The sequence below is a fragment of the Coffea arabica genome, chromosome 6c (assembly GCF_036785885.1).
Source record: "Coffea arabica cultivar ET-39 chromosome 6c, Coffea Arabica ET-39 HiFi, whole genome shotgun sequence".
NCBI classification, from domain to species: Eukaryota; Viridiplantae; Streptophyta; class Magnoliopsida; order Gentianales; family Rubiaceae; genus Coffea; species Coffea arabica.
Genome location: NC_092320.1, coordinates 1,914,180 through 1,939,054, shown reverse-complemented (window position 1 = coordinate 1,939,054; position 24,875 = coordinate 1,914,180). Strand labels below are relative to the sequence as shown.

The window sequence follows — 24,875 nt, the reverse complement described above, 5'->3', positions numbered from 1 at the left end:
AGAGGCTCCGTTTTCACCTTTTGCTCAAAAATAGAGACTGGTGCTGATAACGTATTGTAAAACAAAATAAACTACTATATTATGAATGAAGATATTAGAGGAAAAGTAGAGTAATAGAGAATGATATTCTAATGATTCCAACTAATACAAAAGTTTTTCCAAAAGGTGTCAATGTATCTCTATATATAGGTACTACAAGATTAAAGGTACATCAATTCTATTAAACACCCACTATTACAAGAATATGAAAAAACTTATGAAACGGTTTCTCCACTACATGAATAGATTTATGGATTGTAATTTCTATACATAATGTAATCATAAATCAAGAATTAATTCTCTTAAGAATACAAAGGGACATCCATACTTTTAATTGTTTCATAACAGACAAACTTTTATTTTTTTAATCATTCTATACTTTTTTATGTGTAGTAAAATTCAATTTATTAATTCCCTACATTATATATGTTTACAATGATTATTTCTTTCTTGATTTTTTTTATCAATTAACGGACAATTTTTCTTTTATTAATTTTCTTTAATTACACTCACTCTATCTATATTATTATACTTGATTATTTATTTGTAATTCTAAAGTTTTGAAAATTTGTATTATTTAATGAATATATATTACACAATTTTAACATATTACTCCTACAAGTCCATTTAGATTAAAAAAAATTAAATCATCCTAAAATTGTGTAACAAATACACCAAGACCCAAAATAGAAATTATTTCATCTGCCACAATGCATCTTCTTCCACCATCTATTTTATTTTCATCTGCATGTACACATGAAACAAAATAGATAGACTAATCAAACTAAATCTACTATATATTGGGGATACTCACAAATTATTGTTGGGTGAATACTAGTTTTATTTTCTTTTTATATGGATTGTTACTTCAAAGCTCTTCTCTTGACTTTTTTTTTTGGGATAAATATAAGTCATGAAGCGTAGCTTGTTTCTTTATAGTGGCTTTTGTAATCAAGTGTTTGGAGATTGAACCTTTTGGTCAGGGAAACCATCGACTTACAAACTATCTTATTGCTTTTATAGTGGAGTGGGAAGACGATGGTGGTAGCATTAATGGTGGAGAACAAGTTGGAATCTATAAAGGAAGGAAGAAAGGGATATAGAGGCTTAGAGGCTATCATTCTTTTTTCTTTGACCATTTTTTCCTAAAGGCGATTTTTGTTTAATTTTTTTTTATTTCTATTTCGTTTTCAATTTATTTAGTCTCTCTTTATTCCTACCTTTTCCCTACATATTATACTACATACGCGTATGTTCTGGGAAATTAATATTATGGTGTTTATAAATTTCTTAATTTATTGATTTTTTCCCCTTGGCTCTTTTTTTTTTTTTTATTTACAACAAAATGCTATATTATTTTGTTTAGTTTTTATTTTCAAATGTACAGAAGGCATCGTTGTCATTTTATTAGATTAGATTTGTTAGTTGGTTGTTGACAAGATTAATGGTAGGGGGTAAATGTAATCTGGTCAAACTATGAGATTTGTTCCGTAATTTGGACAAACTTCAGGGGTGGAAATGTAATTATTATTATTATTATTATTATTTATTGTTTTGGGCGTCCCCCCAATTCTTACCAGTAGAAGGGAAGAGCAGATAGGACTTGGGGGGGCGCCCAATTGGCGCCAAATATGTTGAACCTGATCCATTCTAATTGATTATACAATTCTGTCGGTCGACAATCGCAGTCTACCTAACCGTCGCTATATTCGGTTCATAACTAACAGTCGAGCTAAGCAGCTCTGGAGCTGACTTCTTGGTGAACTAAAGACCGAAAACGCCCACCCCGAGAAAAAATCAGTTACTCGCTTTCTTTACATGGACTATTCCAGACCCAATGCCCAGTTTTTCGGTAAGTTTAAAATCGTAATTGGGGTTCCATATCATTCAAGCTTCAAATTTTAATTTCTCCGTATATTTATGCATATTTATAACTTTTTTCAGAATGGAAAACAATAATCAATCTCCGCCGACTACTTCGGCTGCTTCGAGCTCGCCGTCAACGGACTCAACCAGAAACGGAGAAGATTTTGGTGTTGCATCAACGTCGTCGACGAATTCGCAGGTGCAAGAGGAGGAGACAGCCGCTGCCGAAGAGGAAGCGGAGGGTAACGGACTAAGATATCCGGAGCTGATACAGCAGAGGACGAGCTTGTCCTATAACGCATATTCAACGGTAACGGAGAACGCACATGATGTTGTGGGACGGATGAGAGGCGACTCGTTGTCTTGCTTTGTCGTTATCCTCGCCTACTGGTTCTTCGGTATAAACTTCCTTCAACCTTTTGGGTTCAATTGTTTTGAATAACATTTGTGTTTTTGCTTTTTATTATTTGACATTCCGCCTTAAATTCATTTCCACTTTTGAAGGTTAGTTTATACTTTATATTAGTAATTGTAGTTTTGGGAAATGCTCTCTTGCAAAAAACTTTCCACTGAAGTTGCTGGTAATGATGCGCGTACGAATGGTTTACCATGAAAAGAACGTATTAATAAATTGAATATACGTGTCTGTTCTATCTGTTTTGCACACTTGTAGAAGTCCGTCTTGAATCTAAATAATAAACAGCACATGCAGCAATTATATTCTGTTGTCTACCTAAATGTCAACTACTGTTCCTTTTCAGTAATTTTTTTAGCTTTGGGAAGTTGTTGGAAAAACGTTACAGAAACCAAATTTTTTCTCCTTTCCTGTCCCTGATTTTGATTATGTTCTTTTCCAGTATCTATGACTATGATAATGGGCGTATATGGTCCTGCAAGCTTGTTGCTCGGACCGTACTCTTCGATCCTGATAAAGCCTAATTCCTTTTTCGTGGAGTATGTAAAGGTACTTTCTTTTGCTTACTGTTCACTCTTCTCTAAAAATCCTTGTAGTGCCCCGCTTTAACCTAAATTGAGTTTATTAGATAGCGGAAATTCACGAGGCAGCTAATGGAGTTATGCTATATGGATTCCACAAAGACCCACCACTGGATGTTGTAACCTCCTGGTCTGAGACTCATAAAACCACTCTCTTCTCCGGCAATCACAAGGCAAGTTTGTTAGCTTTAATTTGCCGCCTGTTTTCATCTTTGTTAGTTCTGGTAAATTCAGTCAATTTCTTGGTGCAACAGGAATGGATATATTTCTTAAATGAAGGATCTCAAGTAAATGTTTCATACGATGTTAACTCTCCAAGCTCCTCTTCTTTAGTCTTTGTAATTGCCCAAGGTAAGTCTATACTTCTCAAGAGAAGCTCTTTTGTAGGGTTTTTTCTCTTGTAATGCTCACTATTGACAGTTGTGTGTTTCTACAATTATTTTAGTGGACTCTGAGATCAAATCTTGTGCTTTATGCTTGATTTCCATTACTTGATTAAACTTTGCTGAGTAAATGCTTGATTACAGATTCTAACATATTGTTGTGTTCTGATTTTGTTCTATTTGATACTTATTGTAAGTTGATTTATGACAAGTATTTTGTTTATGATGGTATTCTAGCAGCTAACAGATAAGACAGGAAGTATTTGTGCTTGACATTCCTCTTCCCACTATGAAGAGGGAAGAGTGTGGAAAATACAAAACACACGTTTCAATGTAGTTGATAATGTAATCAAAGCCATCCTGAACCAACATGAAGCAGCGCAAGGCATTCTCTAACTGCATGTTAGACAAGTTTGGTTTAACACGTGTTATAGTCCTTTTGGTTTTGCCCAAGACGAAATGGAGGCAGAGACCTGGTTTTGGTTTCTCTGTAACTATTGAGCTAATTCTACTTAACTAGGAAAAAAGAAGGTGCATCGCGTGTGTGGCCTGTGCTGTGGACTTGGGTCTTCTGCAGGGTTTTAAAGGCACTCTAGTTCCTGATTACTTTCCTGTCTCTTATGCCTTTGGCAATTTTTAATTTCTCAATTCTGCCAGTTTTGGACCATGGAGGTGTTTTGGCAGTTTCGTTGATTGTTGCAGACCACCTCAGTTAAAATTTTGGAAAACCTGTAAAATTTGTTCAATTGTTGTGGCAAAGATCTAAAGTTGGATGTTAATCATGTTTGTGTTGATCCTTGACTTAGGCTTGTTGATCAAAACTTCTATCATCCTTATTTCTAATTGAGGGGGGGAATGCATCTACCATCTCAATGCTTGATGTTTCATTATTTTTTTCATTATTATGTTTGAATTGAATAGATATAGAGTGCTCAAATGTTAGTATTCACACAGTGCCACAAGCTTTTTTGTCAAATAGAATGCAAGTTCTATGATAATTAATCTGGTATTGCATGCAGTCTAACTATTTGCATTTAGTAACCTCAGTAAGCTTGTGGCTGCTGTAGATGTTTCTAGTGAAAGTTGAGCCAATGCAGGTAGTGAAGGTCTTAATCAGTGGCTTGAGGACCCATCATACCCGAATTCCACCTTATTATGGCAAATTATACGAGGTGAGGCAAAGCTGAGAAGCTTGTGTACATGGGTTTCAGTACTTAGTCTGTTATGGTGATAACCAACTTTTTATTTGTAGGCAGTGGCCTGATCCAGCAGGATATATTAACATCCTCTAATTACTATGTTGCAATTGTTAACTTGAATGCTGAAGCAGTGGAGGTAAGTCTAATGTTAGATTCTTATCTGTGTTGACATTGCTAATGAAGTGGCTTTGGACAATTTATAATTAGCCTATGGAAGTGTGGCATGATAACTTGGAAGAGTGTGGTCTTTAGTAGGTCCTTCCAGGGAAAACAAAGCCATCTTAGTTTGCCTCTTTAATTGTTGTCTTCTTCTCTGAGGAACATAGAGAACAACCACTCACAGGAAATTGTGAAGCCCCAAATATTATATCACAAATTAGCTGGCATTAGTAAGAATCATAATCAGAAGTGCATCTACACCTGCTCGTTTCTTCTATCTCTTTCAGCCCTGGCCCATTGTTCTGGTTACCAATGTTCTATGTGCTTCAGTCCAGTTTATCATAGCTTTCTAGGTGTCTCGCGTTTTGTAATTCCTGCTTATGCTTGACTTTTCATGAACAGGTGCAGTTGAATATGAGATTAAAGACTTATCTATATAATACAACTGGGGCTTACTACCAGTGTGGTCTTACTGAAAGTGGATGTAGTTTTAAACTCTCGTTTACTGGTGGACATACTGCTCTTCTAACCTCTCCTGCTCCAACACCCGTAAGTATGTTACCTGTTTAGATGTCCCAGTACATACAAAACAATCATTTTCCATATTGCTGTATATATTCTGGTTTGATTGTTTTTCACTTTTTGTGACACCTTCTTCTTACACAGATTTTCACGTATAACAAGTATTTAGCAGCCACTACCTTGTAAAGAACCAAAATTTTTGTGTGAAACTCCAGTTTTAATACTCAATGAATCAAGACTGCCGGACAATTTAAGATACTTTATCCTCTAAATCTCCTTATACCATGCATTGAGTGTTATGTGCTTGAGTCACTGAGATGTTTGTTGGCTTAATATCAACAAGCGCAAATAGGCACCACGTTTTCTTATTGAAAGATCATAACACGTGCAATCTTGTGCAAGGCCAGCAAGTCTCCTATGGTATTCCTATCAGCTTCCAAACTAAGTGACATACAAGTTATTTTTCTTTTTCTTTAGGGTAGAGGAAATAACGAGTCCCATGTGAAGCTCTCCTATGGGCCCAGATGGGTGACATATGTTGTGGGCATAGGTACCTTCTCCTTCCATTTCTTAAAGAGAGAACAGAATGGCAATTGGCTTTCCCTGAAGTTCCTAATGCTGTAGCCATACAGGTGGAATGACAATTCTCATGTTAGTGGCCTTCCACTTCTTCATCCATCTCCGGTGCACAAATCAAGATGGAAGTAGAATTCGATTTGGAGAAACAGGATCTGCGAGGACCCCTCTGCTTGAAAACAAAGATGATGATATCTCGAGCTGGGGTTCCTCGTATGATTCTGTCTCACAAGATGATGAGGATGCTGAAGAGGGGCAGGCAGCGGGTTCACTTGAGGGTATATCGGCAAAAGATGGTGAATACAATAATAATATCCGACGCCTATGTGCAATTTGCTTTGATGCTCCTAGGGACTGTTTCTTCCTTCCATGTGGGCATTGTGTGGCTTGTTTCGCATGTGGCACGAGGTCACTACTTTTCTATCTTCACTTCAGCATTAAATTTACTACTGGAGTTCTTTTTCCAAAATGTTTGAGCATAAAATGTCAGTGATACAGGTCAACGAATTTGTCTACCAAGTTGTAAACAGTTATCCTCTTTCTGTCCCCCAATATATAAAATGTAACTGGATAAGTAGATCTACTGAATTGGTCCAAGTAAATACATGATTAAACACTTCTGGGTCTGGAGGTCATTCTAGGCATCTGATGAGAGGCTACATATGGGAATCCAAAACAAAGATTTGGGATTTCGTTTCCCTTTTTGGTTTATCAATTTTTTTTAAGCATGAAAATGGATGAGTTTAAGAAGCAGGGAATGAGGAGGAGGAATTGAACCTAGGGCCTCCCAATTTTGAAGTCTCAACCTTAGCCACTAGACCAAGGGCGCTTGAGCAAATGAAAAGGAAATATTTGCTTTTTTTTCTGTGGCTTGTTACCAAATCTTTTACAAAATGGACTGATATTTTCCTGATTCAAATTAGAATAATTGGCTGTGATAAATTTTATAGTTTGCATCATTTGTTCACTGCTGCTCTTGTACTTGAGGAGGCAACAAGTGCAAGTTCAGACATCTCTTGTAATCTCGAACTGCTTCCAAACATGCAGGATAGCAGAGGCTGCCGGTGCTTGTCCTATCTGTCGTAGAAATATGAAGAAAGTCAGGAAGATATTCACAGTTTGAGCAGCTAAGCAATCATGTCACATTTACGCTGCCTTCTGCACATATCACGATGTTGAACCAAATGCTATGTTCACCAAGAATTTGATAATTAACAGGCTAGAAAATTTTGGATGACAAGGTAATTTTCTTATTCTGACGTGTGTCAACCATTTATAATTGTATTTCCATGAACCATTGGTGGTACGGATGCTCTAAAGAATTATTTAGAGTAATTTTAGCCTACAATGTTTGTGAACAAGTATGTGAAGACAGTTTTTATTCTTCTTCAGTTTCCAATGACGCACGAGAGTGCTGGCCTCTTGACATACTCTTTGAACATGTTATATCGGAGCTTGCTACAGCTTCACAGTCGTGTTCCTTCCACTGCCTACACTGATTGAAATACATAGTCGAGAGTACTTTACGAGAACTACAGCCTCTTATACATTAAATTCCCAATTTAGAGCTTGCAAAGGGGAGAAAATTCTCTTGTGTCTTGTTAAACTTCCGTGATGCCTGGTCAAGTCTCAATTCTGCTATTACTATTTGTCAAACTTTATTTGCATGATTCATCAATGCATTTTTCAATCTCCTATATATCAAAAAAGGGCGAATTTCTCATAGTATTGTTAAAATTAAAAAGCGTCATAAAATTGGTGCTGTCCGATGGAGGGCTGTTAATTAGGGGTCGCTGCAACTCCGATGTGCAGCTTCAAGTAAAAATAATTTTAATTTATTTTGGGTTGCTTCAGTTTCCCTTTTTTTTTTTTTTTTTTTTTTTATATTCCTTCAAACCATCACCGCTCATTTGATTAGCGGCTAAGGCTCTCATGAGGGCAGTTTTTTTTATATCTAAAATTTTTTTTGCATCGCCGCCCATGCAAAATCTTGTGGTATATATTTCATAGATGGAACAATTCCTATTCCTGTAAGGAAATGAGTTGTTCCAAATAATTGTTCCACAATGCAATCAGAGAAGGGGGAAGCTTTTTCCATTCTGATTTATGTTATATCCTATTTGCCACCGGTCCATTTTAGGACTGTCAATGGGGCTGGGCCAGCCCGAGCTCGGCTCGTTCGGCCCGACAGAAAGCCCGATGAGCCCGATCATTTAGTGAGCCGGTCTGAGTTTGAGCCTAAAAATTAGGCCCGAATTAAATGTGAGCCGAGCTTGAGCCTTATTAGGCTCATACCCGATATAGGCCCGGCCCTTTAATTACCTATATATATAATATTTATATTTTGATATTATGTATAATTATATATCCAAATATATTTTTGCTAAATACTAAATATATATATAAATTACAAAACACAAAAACACATCTAAAGACTCTTTCATGAACTTTCTTGAGAGCCAATATTAGTAATGCATAACTAAATCTCTAATTTTTCTTATTGGTTGAGTAACTTTTTGTATTGGCATATTATTGGTTGATTTTTTTTTTTGGTCTACAAACACAAAAATCATCAAGCATATTTGGATTTAAATCACAAGATTATAAAAAAAAGTTTCAACTTTTAAAGATGTATTGGCTTATGATTGCATGTTTTATTACTATTTTTCATGCATTTTAAACGGATTACATATAAATATTGTTGAAAAAATTTTGGTTTATATACTTTTTAAGAACTATTATTTGTTCATGTTTAGTTTTAATATTATAGTCTTGTAAATGTTAAATTAGTTTTACAACTTAATAGTTATAGCAATTATATTAAGAAAATTCAGGAGTAATAAGTGAGTTTGGGCTAAGCCCGATTAAGGCTCACAACCTGAATATTATGTGAGTTGAGTATGAGCTTCACATTTACGAACCCGAAACTCATAGCCCGAAACCCGAAAATGTCTCAAATTAAATGAGTTGAGTTTGAACTCATCAAAGCCCGGCTCATTAGGCCCGATTGACAGGCCTAGTCCATTTGGAGCATTAATAACCACCGGCTTGGGCTGGTGGTCACCCCCAAAACCGCTTTGGTGGGGTGGGAGACAAAATGTCACTCTTGTGGCTCTGCTTCAAATCCAGACGGGTGCGTAGTGCACCTGTCTGATCCGGTGATGGTTCTTTTTTCATCTGTCCTCTGTAAGGTCAGTTGTGTCTTTCAGGAGTAGGAATAGAGATGACAATTGAAAAAAAAAATAAAATTGGAGCATTAAAGGCTAAGGAGCCGATTTCCTTGCATGGGCCACCGTGGAACCAGGCTGTCCACAACGTGGGCATAGCAAGTTAGCAATGCCTGGTCCGGTGATCATCCACCTTTCAAAATGAGAACCTAACAAACTATTTCAGCAGCAGCCTATATGGTTGAGATTATTCGTTTTAGATGCTGAAAAGGGCAAAAAAAAAAAAAAAAAAAAAAGATCGCCCTAATCATTTCCATTAAGCTTTTAGGAACACTTATCAGTAGTGCTGCTTTAATTAAGCCCTACAACGTCATTGCGAGTCTTTGATTGGCGATTCAGCTGGTTCAACAACGACAGCCATCAAAAGGAGTGTTGGACAATTACATCGATAAATGTATCAATTACATGGACTCCTCCGTGTTGGACAAAAATTCAAAACTGAAGGAGGACCTACCAGCGGCCTGTCTTGATATCATTGAAATTAGGGCTGGCTCGAATCACATGTTTGGCCGCTCAAAGGTCGCGTCATGGGTTTTGGTCCAGACTTTTTTTTTTATTAATTTCTGCAACGACAAACACCTATTCTACTCGCATACTAATCAAGACAAGACTATGAGAGAGGGGAGAGGCAAAAGAAGCTTGTACGAGGGTTAAAAATAAACAACTAGGAAGCATGCATCCTTGTGATGCACCTAGCTATCGGCTTTCGTCCCAACAACTCGAGAGGGATAAAGAATTGATGGCTGACGAGACAACAAAGGAAGGCAAAGCCTTTCAAGTTGGAACGTTCAACTGGGAATTGCTAGAGGGAGACTGCACAAGAGACAGCCATTGTCTTGTCCGAGTGACCAATGACCAATGTCACACACCTTCTTGTTGTGTTTCACGTTGCAACTAACTAAAAGTTAGCGTTTTCCTAATCCTTCTGGGAGAACCCTGTAGTACTTTGTCTTTTTTTTTTTTTTTTTTTTTTTTCTTTTCTAGCTAATTCGATCGCTCTCAACAACTATGTAAGTCACTATTTAGCAAAGTTTGCTATAACACTGATTAATGGAAGCTTAGCTTCCCAGCGTGACTGCTTGAATTAGTTCAGGCAAATTTACAGGAGCAATTGCTCTGACTTTGTACCCGTTTATGCTTAATACAATGTTATGGTTTGGAAAAAAAAAAAATTCCATCGCTCAGTCTCCACTTGTTTGTTCCATTGATTATATATATATATATCGGACGACGTTAAGTAGAGCTGCTAGCTAGTGCGGCAATAGTTGTAGGAATGTGGAGGTGCGGTTGTGGAGTCGGAAGAACTTAAACTGTGTGTTGTAAAGGCTTCAGATTCTCTAATTCGCGGTCCCATGCCAAAATGAGAACATCTGCTGCCAGATGTTTAGCACTTAAAAAGTATAACCATCCGCAAATCCAGGGGTTGATATAAATTAATGGGTTAATTACATTTACCTCCCCTGAGCTTTGATCATATTACCAATCAATCCCTGTAATTTGTCCAAATAATGGTCTCACCCTTTGAATGATCAAACATTTAACAAAAACCCCCTTAATGCCGAAAATGCCCTTATTGAGGCCATGTTGCATTAAAAAAAATATATTTTTATTTTATTAATCCTGAAGCAATCCAAAAAAATAGAAAAAAGTTTTTGCATATTATTTTATAAAAACCATATATTTGCTTCCATAAATAGTTTTGAATCAATAATTATTTTAAATCTTAAAAATAAATATTAAAAATTAGATAAATTGAAAGAAAAATAAAAAAAGAAGAAATTATTTTAATTCCTAAAGTATGGTTCAAAATGAGGAAAACATGCCTTGTGCTCTCCGCAACATGTTTTGAACCATAAATTCGAACCATACTTGAGGATTTAAAATAATTGCTTCTTTTTTATTTTTCGTTCAATTTATCTAATTTTTAAGATTTAAAATAATTATTGATTCAAAACTATTTATGGAAGCAAAGATATAATTTTTATAAAATAATAAGTAAAATTTTTTTTCTATTTTTTTGGATTACTTGAAGGTTAATAAATAAAAATATGTTCTTTTTTAATGCAATATGGTCTCAAAAAGGGCATTTTCGGCATTAAGGGGGTTTTTGTTAAATATTTGATCATTCAAAGGGTGAAATCGTTATTTAGATAAATTACAGGGATTAATTGATAATATGATCAAACCTCAGGGGAAGTAAATGTAATTAACCCTAAATTAATTAACTAACTCGGACTTGTCTTCAAAAAAAAAAAAAAAAACTAATTCAGAGTTTGACCTAGGATTTACTTACATAATCCTTGCCTTGGTCAATGCTGCTTCCCATACTTCCACCCTACATGTGGTATTGATGATGGTGTCGAGTATTATTATTTAATTAGCCTCACCAGTTTCAGCGTTCCACTTCAGGATGAGACTCTGAGAGAGAGAGAGAGAGAGAGAGAGAGAGAGCTCAGTTAGCTTAGCTATGCTCGTATAAATAATTAAATAGTCTAACCTGCCCGTCGTCAAAAAGATACCATTAATCACATACATACGCCTTCAGGTCCAGGTTTTCTCGATCGCGCAATCATTTGGAAGGAAGTTACCGCGCGAGACCATCTAGGAAGAGATGTCAAAGCAAGCTTACAAGGTATGTTGCTGCTTCCGAAGGAGATTCAAGTTCAGAGAAGCTGAAGCGCCTGATGAGATCAAAGCTTTGTTTGGGAGTTACTCAGAAAATGGTCTGATGACGGTTGATCACCTGCACAAGTTCTTGAAGGAGGTCCAGGGTGAAGAGACGGTCACCATGGAAGAAGCAGAATCTGCAATGGAATCCATCATCAAAGACCTCAAACATCTCCACGTCTTCCACCGCAAAGTTCTCAACCTGGAAGCCTTCTTTCGGTACCTCTTCAGTGATGCTAATTACCCTCTCATCTCCTCCAATAAGGTCAGTGTATACCATGAATGACTGACTTCCTTCCTACCTATACCACCTTCTGCTTTGTCTAGTAGCTCATCAGGAAAATGATCGTTGTAGTTTTACGTGCTGCATATATATCTGCTGGCTGTAGCTGTTTTGTTCTCTACAATTATAATCACCAAATGAAATCTAACGTATCCATTAATTATCTGCTACGCACTGTAATCGGCCTGCAGAAACCCATTAGCTGGTATAATGATATAATGAATCATGGGGAGGGTTTGGTTGGATGGGAAGGCGGGAAAGAAAAAAAAGAATCGGAGCGAGTCAGGCTGTGCAGTGTCTCCTTTCCGCTACTGGCTGACGGATTCCAGGACCTGTCAAAAGTAGAATTCCAATCTTCCTTGTGTGTCTGAGGGTTCTTCATTAACTGTTTTTTTTTTTTTCACCGGCGGTACATCTAACCTAGTCTAATTTACTCCTACTCCTAAGAGGGGGAACTTACTTTAAGGAAAACGACTCTAGGGAGTGGGCCAATTGAGTCGGAGGAATCTGACGGAAACTTAACCACTGTCTAATTAGACGGGTATACCACTCATCCGCATGAATTTAGAACACTCCTCATATTGAAACACATTGATGGAATACAAGGTTTGAACCTTTGAACTCCCACTCTACTATATACAGTGGTGGTCAGCTCCTCTATTGGGAGTTGGTTCTTTATTAACTGTTAGGCTCTCGTATTTTGGTTGGTTACTTAATTTCGCTTTTTCCAGAATGCAGTTGGACCATTGCTCCCTATGGCTTGCAGATTGGATTAAGCATGTGAGTTAAAAAAAAGGAAAAGAAAAAAGAAGCTTGAGTCATACGCATAGGATTTTCCATAAAGTGGTATTCAAGAACACTCAACCGACAAGAGGATTCACAACGTTAATTAGTTAAATTAGAAAAAGAAAACAATGTGGGATCAACAACGATTGTTCTGAAACTTGGTTACTTTATAGATTTATAAGTCTCTTATAACTTTATATATATATTTTTTCTGAATATTGTCTCATATAACTTTACTACTTCACTGTCCACCGACAATTGTTTTGAGAAAACAAAGGGTAAAAAACAAAAAAAAAATCCTCTGTGGTGAATCTATTATACAGAAAAACCTCCTGTGATTTCAAAACATAAAACACGATATCTCATATTTTAAATTAAATTATAAATATGACGGAATCCGTTAAATTTAACGGAAATAACTTATTGGAACTTAAAAAAATTTTATACTTAATTTTTAACAAATATATACTTGTTCAACCCCTTAATCCTCAATATTATTTCTTTAGAGAATAAAATAAATGATTTTATTGAGCTGTCTTTTGCTTAATTATATTAGGTCATTTTTGCCATTTCGTCTATTTCCGTTAAGTATAACGGATTCCGTCACATTTACAATTTAGTTCAAAGTATGAGGTCTCGTGTCGTACATTTTGAAACTACAGAGGGCTTTTCTGTATATTAGATTTACCATAGGATTTTTTTTTTGTTTTTTACCCAAAAACAATTAACCTTTGGTTCAAACGCATATAATGTTGTTTGATGGTGTCTGCAGTTTTTGGATAATTTGTTGGACAATTGGACCCATTGCAGTAGGATCGCTCTGTTATCCCATAATTTTTAGTTTCTGCATACATTATGTGGACCAACCCAAAAAAAAATGAAAAAGAAGGCTTTGCTGCGCTCTATGTTCCTCCTCCTTGGCCGATATTCGGCTCTAGATCAATTTTACCAAAAATTCTAGCCCTGATTTGTTTTACAGACCATCGTTTTTTCCTATTGCTTGAATCAAAAAGAAAAAATTAACAAAAAAAAAAAAGTATTCACTTGAATCAAAAAGAAAAATAAAAAAACTATTGCAAAATTTGTTATGATTTAAAACATTAAAATAAAAAAAAAACTGTTGGTATCGTAACTGGCCGAGTCCAACTGACCGTACCGAATGATCTATGATCTAGCTCTCCTCATTCTTCAGCCGTTCTTAACAATTTGGCAAATGCAAATTTGATACTATTACTCAACGCTCTGAGAATGCGAATTGGAATGCCGATTCCAGCATCAGGTCACACAATCGTACGAAAGACAGAGCATGAATTCGTAATTCGAAGATGTCCTCTGAAATCTGAAAAGAAGCTACGGTCCATTTTGTATTCAACCCATCTGCATGCATTCTTCTTTTTCGATAGTCCTTGCCTTGGTATCCATTAATAAAGAGCTACTACAGCAAAACTCTTACTCTTATATGATGAGAGCTTATTATTCAGTGTCTGCAAGAAAATGATTTCTTTGTTTTAACTCCCTTTCACCCCAGGTGCACCAGGACATGACTGCTCCGCTGTCGCATTATTTCGTGTATACGAGTCACAATTCCTACCTGACGGGAAACCAAATCAGTAGCGATTGCAGTGATGTCCCGATTATAAAAGCGCTGGAGAAAGGCGTAAGAGTTATTGAATTAGATATGTGGCCGAATTCCACTAAAGACAATGTGGACATCTATCATGGGAGGTATGAACCACTGCGAACTTCTCTTGCTTGCTCAGCATGATCCAAACTGATGGGGAAACAATATGTTAATCTAGGAAACATAGTCAGGATCTTCTGTAACCTTTGCAACATTTAAAGCTGATTCGATTCACCCTTAAATCCAGTTCTATCCTCATGAACAATTTTCCTTTAATTGCTCTCGCTTTCATGGGGGAGTGCTTGTTCAAGGAGTTCTAATCATGTTACGTTACCGCAAATGCTTGCAATATGCAGGACGCTAACAACACCAGTGGATCTTATCAAGTGTTTAAGTTCGATAAGGAAGCATGCTTTTGTTGCGTCTGAGTATCCAGTAATTTTAACTCTAGAGGACCATCTCACTCCAGATCTTCAAGCTAAAGTAGCAGAGGTGGGTACGAGTCTTCCCCCTAATTACTTGGTTGATGCTCTCGTGTTTTGGTCTTTTTGTAACCAATTTTAGGTTCAATTGTAGATGGTCACCCACACATTTGGAGATGTGCTCTTCTCCTCGGAGTCCGAGTGCTCCTCGGAATTCCCCTCTCCAGAGTCCCTGAAGAGAAAAATTATCATTTCAACGAAGCCCCCAAAGGAGTATCTTGAAACTAAGAGCATAAAGGAGAGGGATGACCACTCTCGCAAGGCAAAAAATTTGTCAGAGGAAGCAGCCTGGGGAAATGAAGTCTCAGATATTGCAGATCACTTAAAAATCCACAATGAGGTAGATCAGATGTTATTTATCTTGCATTACCTTAAACATCCATGCGGCAAAATCTCGTTCTTTTGGTACACCAAAAATTATCAGTTGCTGGTCTAGGAACATTCAATGTTTTTAGCTGCAGAACGAACCAGATGATGGAGAATTTCTAGATGAGGAAGATGCTCGTGAAGATATTCAAGAACTCCAGCAAAATGCAGCACCAAAGTACAAGAATCTAATTGCAATCCATGCACGAAAGAGAAAAGGTGGGATCAAAGACTGGTTGAAGATAGATCCTAACAATGTTACACGTATCAGCTTGAGTGAAGAAAAGTTTGAAAAAGCCGTGTTATCTCATGGAGGAGATATTGTCAGGTATGGAATTTGTTACCCTAGGATGTGACTATGTTTTGGTGTTCCGGGCTGAGAATACCATTAGACCAGCATTGTAACTACTCATCACAAAAGTTTTTGTAAACCGTTTTAACCTTCTCATGGTTCAGCTTCTCATGTTAGAAAGCTTTTTTATTCTTAAAGTCATCATAGGTATGAAAATAAAGTTGAATTTGGCAAAAATGTATACGATGTACTGATTTTTGAGCTTGTTATCCTCACAAGTTTACTTATGAATTCCGCCATCAAGTTCATTCGTGTTCTGTAGTTACGAAATGCCATCTCAATACTGCGGGATATAAAATTAGCCACTCAAAGATAATGTACATTTGACTGGTTAACTTTGTCACAATACGCACAGCATCTGGTGCAGAGGAGATAGGGATTCATGTATGACAAAAGCATTTGATTTGGTGATTGCTTTCTTATAGGTTCACTCAGAGAAACTTGCTGAGAATATTTCCAAAAGCTATGCGGCTTGACTCCTCAAATTACAATCCCCTAATCGGTTGGACACATGGAGCTCAAATGGTCGCGCTCAATATGCAGGTTCCTTGACAATTTTTGTTATCACCTAACAGTTTAGACGTTCAGTTATTTGGGTGGTCCATCCATGCCTCTAGGCAGAAACACGAGCTCATGCTTAGCATGATTTTTTATGCACCCGCAGCAAATCGTATCTTGTGAGGCTAGTGACTGAAAACATACGTATTTCTGGATTTCAGTCAAATAAGCCTTCATTCTTCTTTGTTTCTATCGAGTTGGGAGTTTGTAGATACAGGATATAACTTCGTGTGGTAGGGTTCGAGATGTAACACCCGAAACAAATTGAAGGAACAGTGTGCACTGCAGTGTGAACTCTTTTAGTTGTTTCTGGACTCGACATATGTGCACTGCCACAAATTCTCGTGTATGTTTTCCGTTTTCCAACTGCCAATATTGTATCTATGCCAGGGATATGGCAGGTACCTTTGGCTGATGCAAGGATTGTTCAGAGCAAATGGTGGGTGTGGCTATGTGAAAAAACCAGATATTCTACTGCAGATTGGTCCGCACAGTGAGGTATTTGATCCTAAAAGGGCTTTGCCTGTGAAGAAGACTTTAAAGGTACATGTCTGCCATAAGTGGTCTCAAGCTATATCTCATGATTTGTAAGCTTTTCTAAGATTCACATTGGTTATATATCAGGTTAAAGTTTATATGGGTGATGGATGGAATTTGGACTTCCATCACACACATTTCGACATGTATTCTCCGCCTGACTTTTATGTGAAGGTAACCAGACCCTGGTTTTCAGCAAAAAATTCCTCTTATCATTTGACCATAATTCTTCCCCAGATACTTGAAAATACAAATGACCGTATTCATGCTGCTTTTTGATGACCGGCAAAAAACTAACAACAAAGAAAAAATCATGTCCCCACCCGCCCAAAAAAATAAAATGTTCATGTCCCATGCTAAGTGCTTTGGTGCTACCGCATTCTCCATTTGTAGGTTGGAATCGCTGGAGTTTCTGATGATTCAGCTGTTAAGAAGACCAAGATAGTGGAAGACAACTGGGTTCCGACATGGGAAGAAGAGTTTGAGTTCCAGTTGAGGGTTCCAGAACTTGCATTGCTCCGGATTGAAGTTCACGAGTATGATATGTCAGAGAAGGATGATTTTGGAGGCCAAACCTGTCTTCCTGTTTCAGAGTTGAGAGAAGGAATCCGTGGTGTACCTCTTTACAATCAGAAGGGAGAAAAATACAAATCCGTGAAATTGCTCATGCGCTTTGATTTTCTGTGAAATCAAACATCTGAAAAAATTTCGTTCAGAAGCCACTTATAATTAAGCTGAATAAGGGGGACCTGATCCTCGGTGCAGGCACTGTATATAGGGACTTGTGTCTCTTTTTTTGCAGTGAACTTTGGTTCACATCTATTAATTCATAAGAAAGCTGCCTTTCCACCTTCTGATACCCCATACTCTCGATCATGTAAAAAATTAGTCTTTTTCATGTGCAAATCATCTATTGGTTGCTCCACTCTGTACTGACCAATTGGTAAAACCCCGAGCATATTCCATTTAAGCTCCAGTCATGGAGTAATTGACAAAAGAAGGTTAAAGGGACTGCAGTTTGAGCTAGCTACAATGTCATCACTCAATGAGCCAAAAAAAAAAAAAAAATAGAATTACAGACAAGGATTTGAAGCCTGCTGGATTAACTTTCTTTTCCCACAGCTTGTAATAGAATAAGTAATTTAAGAAAGTAGTACGAGACACCCCCTATCGTAGCAAATTGCAGCTTCTCAGTTCCTTCAACTGCCGAGAAATCATTATCTGCGGTACGACTAAATCCCCCCGCCAACCATGCCAAGTTCTTGTATCCTTCTCCATGTAATCTTGAAGCGGCCATCATAGACCTGATGGTGCAAATTTGAATCAGTACTCGGTAATATGTCAATTTCGCTTTTCCTATTACGAATATATATATATATATACTGTATATACTATTTCACATCCACAATGAATAATGATGGCCTTAATTTCCAGCTAGTTTTACTCTAGACAATTATCTAACGAAATCCCAGATGATTAGAAACATTGACAACTGAAAATCGATATGCTGTTGGTCTACCTACACGCTGTATGAACAGTTGCCAGTGTACAAAATGCCACTTACTACCTTAGACCTTCTCCGCACGCTAAGATAATCTTGGCATCCTTATCGGGAAGTTCTCTCTCCACTTGCTTGACAAAGTCGGGATTAATCATGGTCAAGTCTTGGCCGGTCCAGAGTCCGATGTAGCCAAAATGTACCCACTTCTTGAGGAGAGTTATGGGGCTGTTGTCCATGTCCTTGACAAACAACGGCACATGAACTGACCCTGCAACGCGTGCCTTCTGTCTCTCCCACTCCGGCCTAACGTCCAGCAATGCATAGCCTTGGGACTCTATGACCGCGGCAGCATCTTTTGGCAATATGGGACGCACTTCGCCTGACTGTATCAGCTGCAGAGCCTTCCCGGAAACTGCATTCACTCTAATTCTTTTCAAACGTCGAGAGTTGGCGAAGACTGGTAACTTGGGCTCTTTGTCATGCTCGCACTTCAGAGAGGAACCCTGGAGCTGCAGGGTCAGTTGAATTGCCATTCCCAGCCCTCTTATCTTGAACCAGAGCAGTTTTACTCGTTTTGGAATTTCTGGAAGGTTATCCTGAATGATTAATTGGTCCCCTCGCAAGGATGGACCTGGAGGCTGGAGCCCGCCCCCAAGTCCTACATATTTTGTCTTTCTCCCTTGCTGTTTTCACTTATGAAGTCTGAGGAAGGTGATTTCGGCCCGGGTAATCCGATGGCTCACCCCGGGTCTCCCGCTCCGAACACCGCCCATCGAGTCACTCCCCGTCCCTTGGTCACCTCGGTCAATCTCATAGCCGAGGTGATCTATGGACACCCGACTCCAGCACAAAGGTTGGATATGACTCCTGGAGCCTCTGACACCTGACAGAAGGCTGTCCTGACACGCCGCCTGAACCTTACCAACGTCCCATCATGTCTTTTCATAGGGACCGGTCTAATCCACCGGATGCACTGACCGAATCAGATCTCTAGGGACCTGTGATGGATGTTCTTCCCACGCAATCTTCCCCTATAAATACTCAACCCTTCTACTAAAAAGGGGGATGACCAATTTCGGGTAAAACAATACTCTCCTCATTCACTATCCAACTATCTTTACTTCCGAACTGACTTAAGCTTCGGAGTTATATCGGGGGATTCAGTCCCCCCCTATAACCTGAGCAGGTGACCTCGTCATAGTGACCAGACTCAAGGAGGAGGTATTCACGCTTCCGGGAAATTCTACCTCATCCAGTCAGAATTTACCTCTTCAATTGGCGCCGTCTGTGAGAACGCAAAGACAGTAGAAAATGAAGCCTGCGCGTTCTAAGAGCAGAAAAGCTCTCACTATAGAGGCTGAGCAAAGCAATGCAGCTCAACCGGAGAATATTTCTGAAGGGCAGGAGCCCCCGAGGGCTCCGCCCCCGAACGAAGAAGCCATAACTCGTATGGCCAAGTTCGTAAATGAGAACCCCAACATTTTTGAGGAGTTGGGAAGATACCTCAAGAGGCAAGGCAAACAAAAGGCCGAATCCTCCAAGAGGAAGTTGGATGGGTCTCCTGAAGATTCATCCGAAGAGGAGTCAGATGGAAGGCGCCTGAGCCGAAGTGCGTCGAAACGGGCTTTCTCTAAGGCCACCTCTAAGGTAGCCTCTATTACTAAGGCCTTTTCTCGAGGGCTCCTAGGGAGACGACCCGAGAAAGAGCCTCGGCCTTTGGGAAGACCTGGGGTGGATTACATGAGAGCCCCACCCGTCACTGACGATATCAATGAGGAAAGACTTCCTCCAAATTTCAAACTTCCATCAATACAATCTTATGATGGCCGAGGCGATCCTGAGGATCACATCCACGCCTTCATCTCCGCTTTTCGTCTGTATTGCATTCCTGACCCCGTCATCTGCCGGGCTTTTCCCGTATTCCTCCAGGGCACAGCCCGAAAATGGTTCGTAAGTTTGGAACCTAGGAGCATTTCGACCCTGGGAGAATTAGTGGAGAGATTTCTTCACCGGTTTATCTCCTCTCGACCTACAACTAGGACCTCGGCTTACCTGCTGAGTATGCAACAGAACCCGGGGGAGTCACTCCGGTCATACGTCCAGAGGTTCAATGAGGAAAGTGTACAAATACCCGACCCCAATGAGCAGGTTACCATAGCTGCTTTTACCCATGGACTCGTGCCCGGGGTATTCAACACGGGAATTCATAAAAAGTACCCCCACACCCTCTACGAGTTGTGGTCCAAGGTCGAGAAGGGCATACAAGCCGAAGACCTCAACCGTATGAAGAAAGAGGTCCAAGCTGCTCGCCCGAGAGCTGATGCCCGAAAAGGGAAGGACCTCGGTCGAAGTGACGCAAAGGCAGGAGGTGGTTTCCAAAGTCCCGGCCGAGATCGCCGTAGCGTGTTCGATAGAATTTCTAAAGGGAAAGCCCCCATCCCTGAGTCTGAGCTAACTCCACTAAATACCTCCCGATCTCAGGTGCTATCCGTAATGGAACAACACAACCTCGGGAAAGCACCCCCCAAGATGAACGGTAGCCGAGACAAGAGGAACTCGAACCTCTACTGCTTGTATCACCGGGACATCGGGCATGAGACTGAGGATTGTAACGATCTAAAGAGGGAGATCGAGAGCCTGATCAGACAAGGTAACTTAAAGCAGTTCATCCGCCGAGGTGATCAACGCCGGGACAACCGCCGTGATGGACGAAATGACCATCGCCGAGATGAACGGCGGACTTCACGCAGCAGTTGCCGACCTCCTGAGGACCCTAGGGAAACCAAAAGGCCTCCTCCAGACGGATCATCAGGCCAGGGGTTGGGTTACGGACCGAATATTGCCGGGGTGATCAACACTATCGCCGGGGGTCCGACGGGGGGAGATAGTCAAAACTCCCGGAAGAGGACCTACAGGCAAGCTAATCCGGAACAGGCCGAGTCGAGCTCTCGCCTGGCCGAGGTAATCACCTATGGGCCCAGCGACCCCGTGCCAACTGCCTCTAGTAGTCATGAGGCCTTGGTGATTGAAATCCTCACCAACAATTACATTGTAAAAAAGGTCTACATTGACCCGGGGAGTTCAATGGACGTCATGTACCTGCGCACCTTTGAGAGCCTCAAGCTGGCCAGGGGGAGCATGACCCCGGTAAGAACCCCTCTTGTGGGGTTCGGGGGACACATCGTGCACCCCGAAGGGATGGTGACTCTGACTGTGACTGTGGGACGCCACCCCCGCTGCAGGACCGTCCCCGTTAACTTCGTAATAGTCAAAGCCGACTCGCCCTACAATCTGCTCCTAGGTCGACCTACACTACATGCTCTGCGCGCAGTGTATTCCACCTACCACTTGAGCTTCAAGTTTCCCACTCCTGCTGGGGTGGCCGAGGTAAGCAGCGATGTCAGTGCCGCCCGAGAATGCTACCTCGCCACTCTACAGGCCGCCTCTCCCTCAACCTCCGAAGTGAGGGCCGAAAGAAGGTCAAATATCCTCTCGATTGACAGCATTGATCCTCGGCGGGCTGAGAAGGCACCGAGGCTAGAGACTGGGGATGAAGTGGAAGAGTTCCCTCTGGACCCCACGAAGCCCGATCAGACGGTGCGAGTTGGTACCCGATTACCCAGGCTCGTCAAGAAGGGGATGTTGGATCTTCTCAGAGATTACCGGGACACCTTTGCCTGGAACTCAGAGGAGGTCCAGAGGGTCCCACATCACCTCATGATACATGAGTTGAACGTCGACCCCCAGATCCGCCCGGTCAAACAAAAAAGAAGGCACCTCGGCCCCGAGCGTAGCCGAGCTGTAGGAGAAGAAGTGGACAAGCTTCTCCCGGCCAAAATCATCCGGGAGGTTCAGTATTCGACCTGGCTGTCCAACCCGGTCATGGTAAAGAAGGATACCGGGGCTTGGAGAATGTGCGTTGATTTCACTGACCTCAACAAAGCCTGTCCCAAGGACTGCTACCCACTACCCAAGGTGGACACCTTGGTAGACTCAGCAATGGGCTACGAGGTCCTTTGCTTTTTCGACGCCTTTAAGGGGTACCATCAGATCGGAATGAGCCCGGAGGATCAGGAGAAGACCGCCTTCTACACCGATCGAGGCACCTACTGTTACACCACAATGCCTTTCGGACTAAAGAACGCCGGGGCCACGTATCAACGCTTGGTAAACCAGGCTTTTCAAGTTCAGATCGGCCGAACTGTCGAGGCCTACGTAGATGATATCCTCCTCAAAAGCCGTACCACCACCACCTTTCTGGCCGACCTGAAAGAAGTTCTGGAAGTCTTTCGAAAGACGCGGATGAAGTTGAATCCCAAGAAGTGTGTCCTGGGGGTCACTTCGGGAAAGTTCCTGGGCTATCTTGTTTCCCGACGAGGGATTGAAGCAAATCCAGACAAGGTGAAGGCAATTCAAGAAATGTCCCCACCTCGGTGCGTCCGCGATGTGCAGAGGCTCACTGGTCGGTTGGCCGCCCTGAACCGGTTCCTATCGCAGTCCGCATCTAAGGCCCTACCATTTTTTAAAGTTCTCAAAAAGGCCACTAACTTCTCCTGGACTGAGGAGTGTCAGAAGGCATTTGAGCAGTTAAAGGAATACCTCTGCCGCCTCCCAACACTCACCTCACCTCGTTCCGGGGACAAGTTGTTCTTGTACCTGTCCGCCGCCGCCGAAGCGGTGAGTGCCGTGCTCATAAGGGAGGAAGGTGTCCAAACACCTGTGTATTATGTCAGCCGAGTTCTCCGAGGTCCGGAAATCAGATATACTCAAGCGGAGAAGCTCGTGCTAGCCTTGATTCACGCAGCTCGAAGGCTCAAGCCCTACTTCTTGGCTCACCACGTCTGCTTGAGGACAGACCAGCCACTCCGGCAGGTCTTGTCACGACCGGAGGCCTCTGGGCGCCTCACCAAGTGGGCCATCGAGCTGGGGGAATACGACTTATCCTATGAACCGCGCAAGGCGATTAAGGCTCAGGCCCTCGCAGACTTCCTTGCCGAGCTCACTTTTGACCAGGTACAGGTTCCCACCCCGGCTACTACCCAGGCTCAGCGCTGGATCTTACATGTGGACGGCTCGTCCAATAGTGGGGAAAGTGGAGCCGGGCTGCTCCTCGAAGATCCCCAAGGAGATGTGTGCTCATACGCTCTAAGATTTGACCTCGCTGCCTCTAATAATGAGGCTGAGTACGAAGCGGTTATAGCCGGACTGCAGCTCGCCCGTAAGCTTGGAGCCGCGCACATTCTAGTCTACAGTGATTCCCAGCTCGTCGTGTACCAAATACTAGGCGAATACGAGGCCAAGGAGGAGGTAATGCAACGTTACCTCTCCAAAGTCCTTCAGCTGGTGGCTCACTTCGAGTCTTTCGAAATCCAGAGAATCCCGCGATCGCAAAACAGGAGAGCCGATGCTCTCTCCCGGCTTGCTTCGACCTCTTTTGCCGACCTGAACAAGACTGTTCTCGTCGAAGTCTTAGCCGAGCCAGGGTACGAAGGAGGAGAAGTGTACCCCATTTATCCCGGAGACACATGGATGGGGCCACTAGTTCGATTCCTCGGCCGAGATGAACTCCCCGAAGACCGAGCTGAGGCACGTAAGATTCAACGTAAAGCAGCTCGGTACACTCTTCGGCAAGGCCTCTTGTACAAGAGGTCCTACCTCGGCCCCTGGTTGCGGTGCATCACCCCGGAGGAAGGCAACAGAATTCTTCAAGATATTCACGAGGGACTCTGTAGTGCTCATGTCGGTTTCAGGATGCTGGTGAAAAAAGCTTTATTACTCGGGTACTTCTGGCCCACCATGAAGATGGACGCCCAGGTCATGGTCCTTTGTTGCCCCTCTTGTCAGCACCATGCTCCTGAACACCATCAGTCGACCAATTTAATGATTCCTATCACCTCCCCCTGGCCCTTTGAGCAATGGGGAACTGATATAATCGGCCCCTTCCCAAGGGCTCCAGGTAGTTATGCCTACGTGGTGGTAGCAGTAGACTACTTCACTAAATGGGTAGAAGCAGAACCCTTGAGAAGCATTACCGGGGTGGCTGTCCAAAAATTCTTCTGGAAAAACGTGGTTTGCCGCTTCGGCCTTCCTCGGGTGATCATCTCGGATAACGGCCGGCAGTTCGCTGACAACCCTTTTAAGGCCTGGTGTGAAGAGCTCGGGATCAAACAACATTTCACTTCGGTCGGACACCCCCAAGCTAATGGACAAGCCGAAAATTTCAACCGAACCCTCCTCCATGGCCTTAAGACCAGGCTCCACCGGGTTGGGTCGTCATGGATGGAAGAGCTTCCTAGTGTGCTGTGGTCATACCGAACCACACCGAGGTCGGCCACCCAAGAAACTCCTTTTTCCCTCACTTATGGGTCTGAAGCTGTTGTCCCGGCTGAGTTTATTACACCCAATCCACGGATGGCCGCCTATGCTGCAGAAATCAACGAAGAGGAGCGGCGAATTGACCTCGACCTTGCCGAAGAGAAGCGCGATATAGCCGCAGCCAAGGTTGCTACCTATAAAAATATCCTAGCTAGCTATTACAATGCTCGGGTCAAACACTTAAGGTTCAGTCCGGGGGATCTCGTACTCCGGAAGAATTCAGTTAGCCGAACTGAACCCCAGGAAAAACTTAACCCCAAATGGGAGGGACCCTACCGCGTTGTTGAGTCCAGCCAAAATGGATATTGTAAGTTAGCTTACCGAGATGGTTCGCGAGTGCCCCGGACTTGGCACGCTGAGAATCTTAAGATGTATTTCCC

General features: G+C 41.4%; 3 protein-coding genes across 6 annotated transcripts; 2 read left to right on the top strand and 1 right to left on the bottom strand.

Moving 5' to 3' along the window:
- Window positions 1–1,608: 1,608 nt before the first annotated feature.
- LOC113692781 (E3 ubiquitin-protein ligase APD2) lies at window positions 1,609–7,272 on the top strand. 3 transcript variants are annotated; one of them, XR_003449055.2, is made up of 12 exons: window positions 1,612–1,891; window positions 1,984–2,303; window positions 2,763–2,869; window positions 2,949–3,074; window positions 3,156–3,252; window positions 4,382–4,456; window positions 4,537–4,619; window positions 5,045–5,191; window positions 5,642–5,714; window positions 5,797–6,148; window positions 6,788–6,981; window positions 7,133–7,272. XR_003449055.2 is itself a non-coding variant. In XM_027211335.2 (11 exons), the coding sequence occupies exons 2-11, from the start codon at window positions 1,985–1,987 to the stop codon at window positions 6,861–6,863; spliced, it is 1,455 nt and encodes a 484-aa protein (XP_027067136.1). In that variant the 5' UTR covers window positions 1,612–1,891; window position 1,984; the 3' UTR covers window positions 6,864–7,131. The 3 variants fall into 3 exon arrangements, 2 of the variants coding, with proteins under 2 accessions (XP_027067137.1, XP_027067136.1); XM_027211335.2 differs by lacking the exon at window positions 7,133–7,272 and having other exon boundaries at window positions 6,788–7,131; XM_027211336.2 differs by lacking the exons at window positions 6,788–6,981; window positions 7,133–7,272 and having other exon boundaries at window positions 1,609–1,891; window positions 5,789–6,032.
- Window positions 7,273–11,356: 4,084 nt separating this feature from the next.
- Window positions 11,357–17,478, top strand: LOC113692780 (phosphoinositide phospholipase C 2). Of its 2 annotated transcripts, none has more exons than XM_027211334.2 (9): window positions 11,357–11,899; window positions 14,232–14,428; window positions 14,681–14,816; window positions 14,901–15,146; window positions 15,268–15,500; window positions 15,950–16,067; window positions 16,473–16,625; window positions 16,707–16,793; window positions 17,013–17,478. In XM_027211334.2, exons 1-9 carry the CDS (start codon window positions 11,579–11,581, stop codon window positions 17,304–17,306), a joined length of 1,785 nt encoding a protein of 594 aa, XP_027067135.1. In that variant the 5' UTR covers window positions 11,357–11,578; the 3' UTR covers window positions 17,307–17,478. The 2 variants fall into 2 exon arrangements, with proteins under 2 accessions (XP_027067135.1, XP_027067134.1); XM_027211333.2 differs by having other exon boundaries at window positions 15,262–15,500.
- Window positions 17,479–17,559: 81 nt separating this feature from the next.
- Window positions 17,560–18,784, bottom strand: LOC113692782 (rhodanese-like domain-containing protein 10). The gene is made up of 2 exons (XM_027211337.2): window positions 18,187–18,784; window positions 17,560–17,923 (listed from the first exon to the last, which is right to left on the bottom strand). Exons 1-2 carry the CDS (start codon window positions 18,651–18,653, stop codon window positions 17,722–17,724), a joined length of 669 nt encoding a protein of 222 aa, XP_027067138.1. The 5' UTR covers window positions 18,654–18,784; the 3' UTR covers window positions 17,560–17,721.
- Between the last annotated feature and the right edge of the window lie 6,091 nt (window positions 18,785–24,875).

Excerpts from the sequence above, each read along its gene's own strand:
- LOC113692780 (XM_027211333.2), top strand. The coding sequence starts at position 11,579 with ATGTCAAAGCAAGCTTACAAGGTATGTTGCTGCTTCCGAAGGAGATTC. Across the intron at positions 14,429-14,680 it reads GTGGACATCTATCATGGGAG|GACGCTAACAACACCAGTGG; the intron begins GTATGAACCACT and ends TGCAATATGCAG. Across the intron at positions 16,626-16,706 it reads CTGTGAAGAAGACTTTAAAG|GTTAAAGTTTATATGGGTGA; the intron begins GTACATGTCTGC and ends GTTATATATCAG.
- LOC113692781 (XM_027211335.2), top strand. The coding sequence starts at position 1,985 with ATGGAAAACAATAATCAATCTCCGCCGACTACTTCGGCTGCTTCGAGC. Across the intron at positions 3,075-3,155 it reads TCTTCTCCGGCAATCACAAG|GAATGGATATATTTCTTAAA; the intron begins GCAAGTTTGTTA and ends TTGGTGCAACAG. Across the intron at positions 4,620-5,044 it reads TGAATGCTGAAGCAGTGGAG|GTGCAGTTGAATATGAGATT; the intron begins GTAAGTCTAATG and ends TTTCATGAACAG.
- LOC113692782 (XM_027211337.2), bottom strand. The coding sequence starts at position 18,653 with ATGGCAATTCAACTGACCCTGCAGCTCCAGGGTTCCTCTCTGAAGTGC. Across the intron at positions 17,924-18,186 it reads GCGTGCGGAGAAGGTCTAAG|GTCTATGATGGCCGCTTCAA; the intron begins GTAGTAAGTGGC and ends TTGCACCATCAG.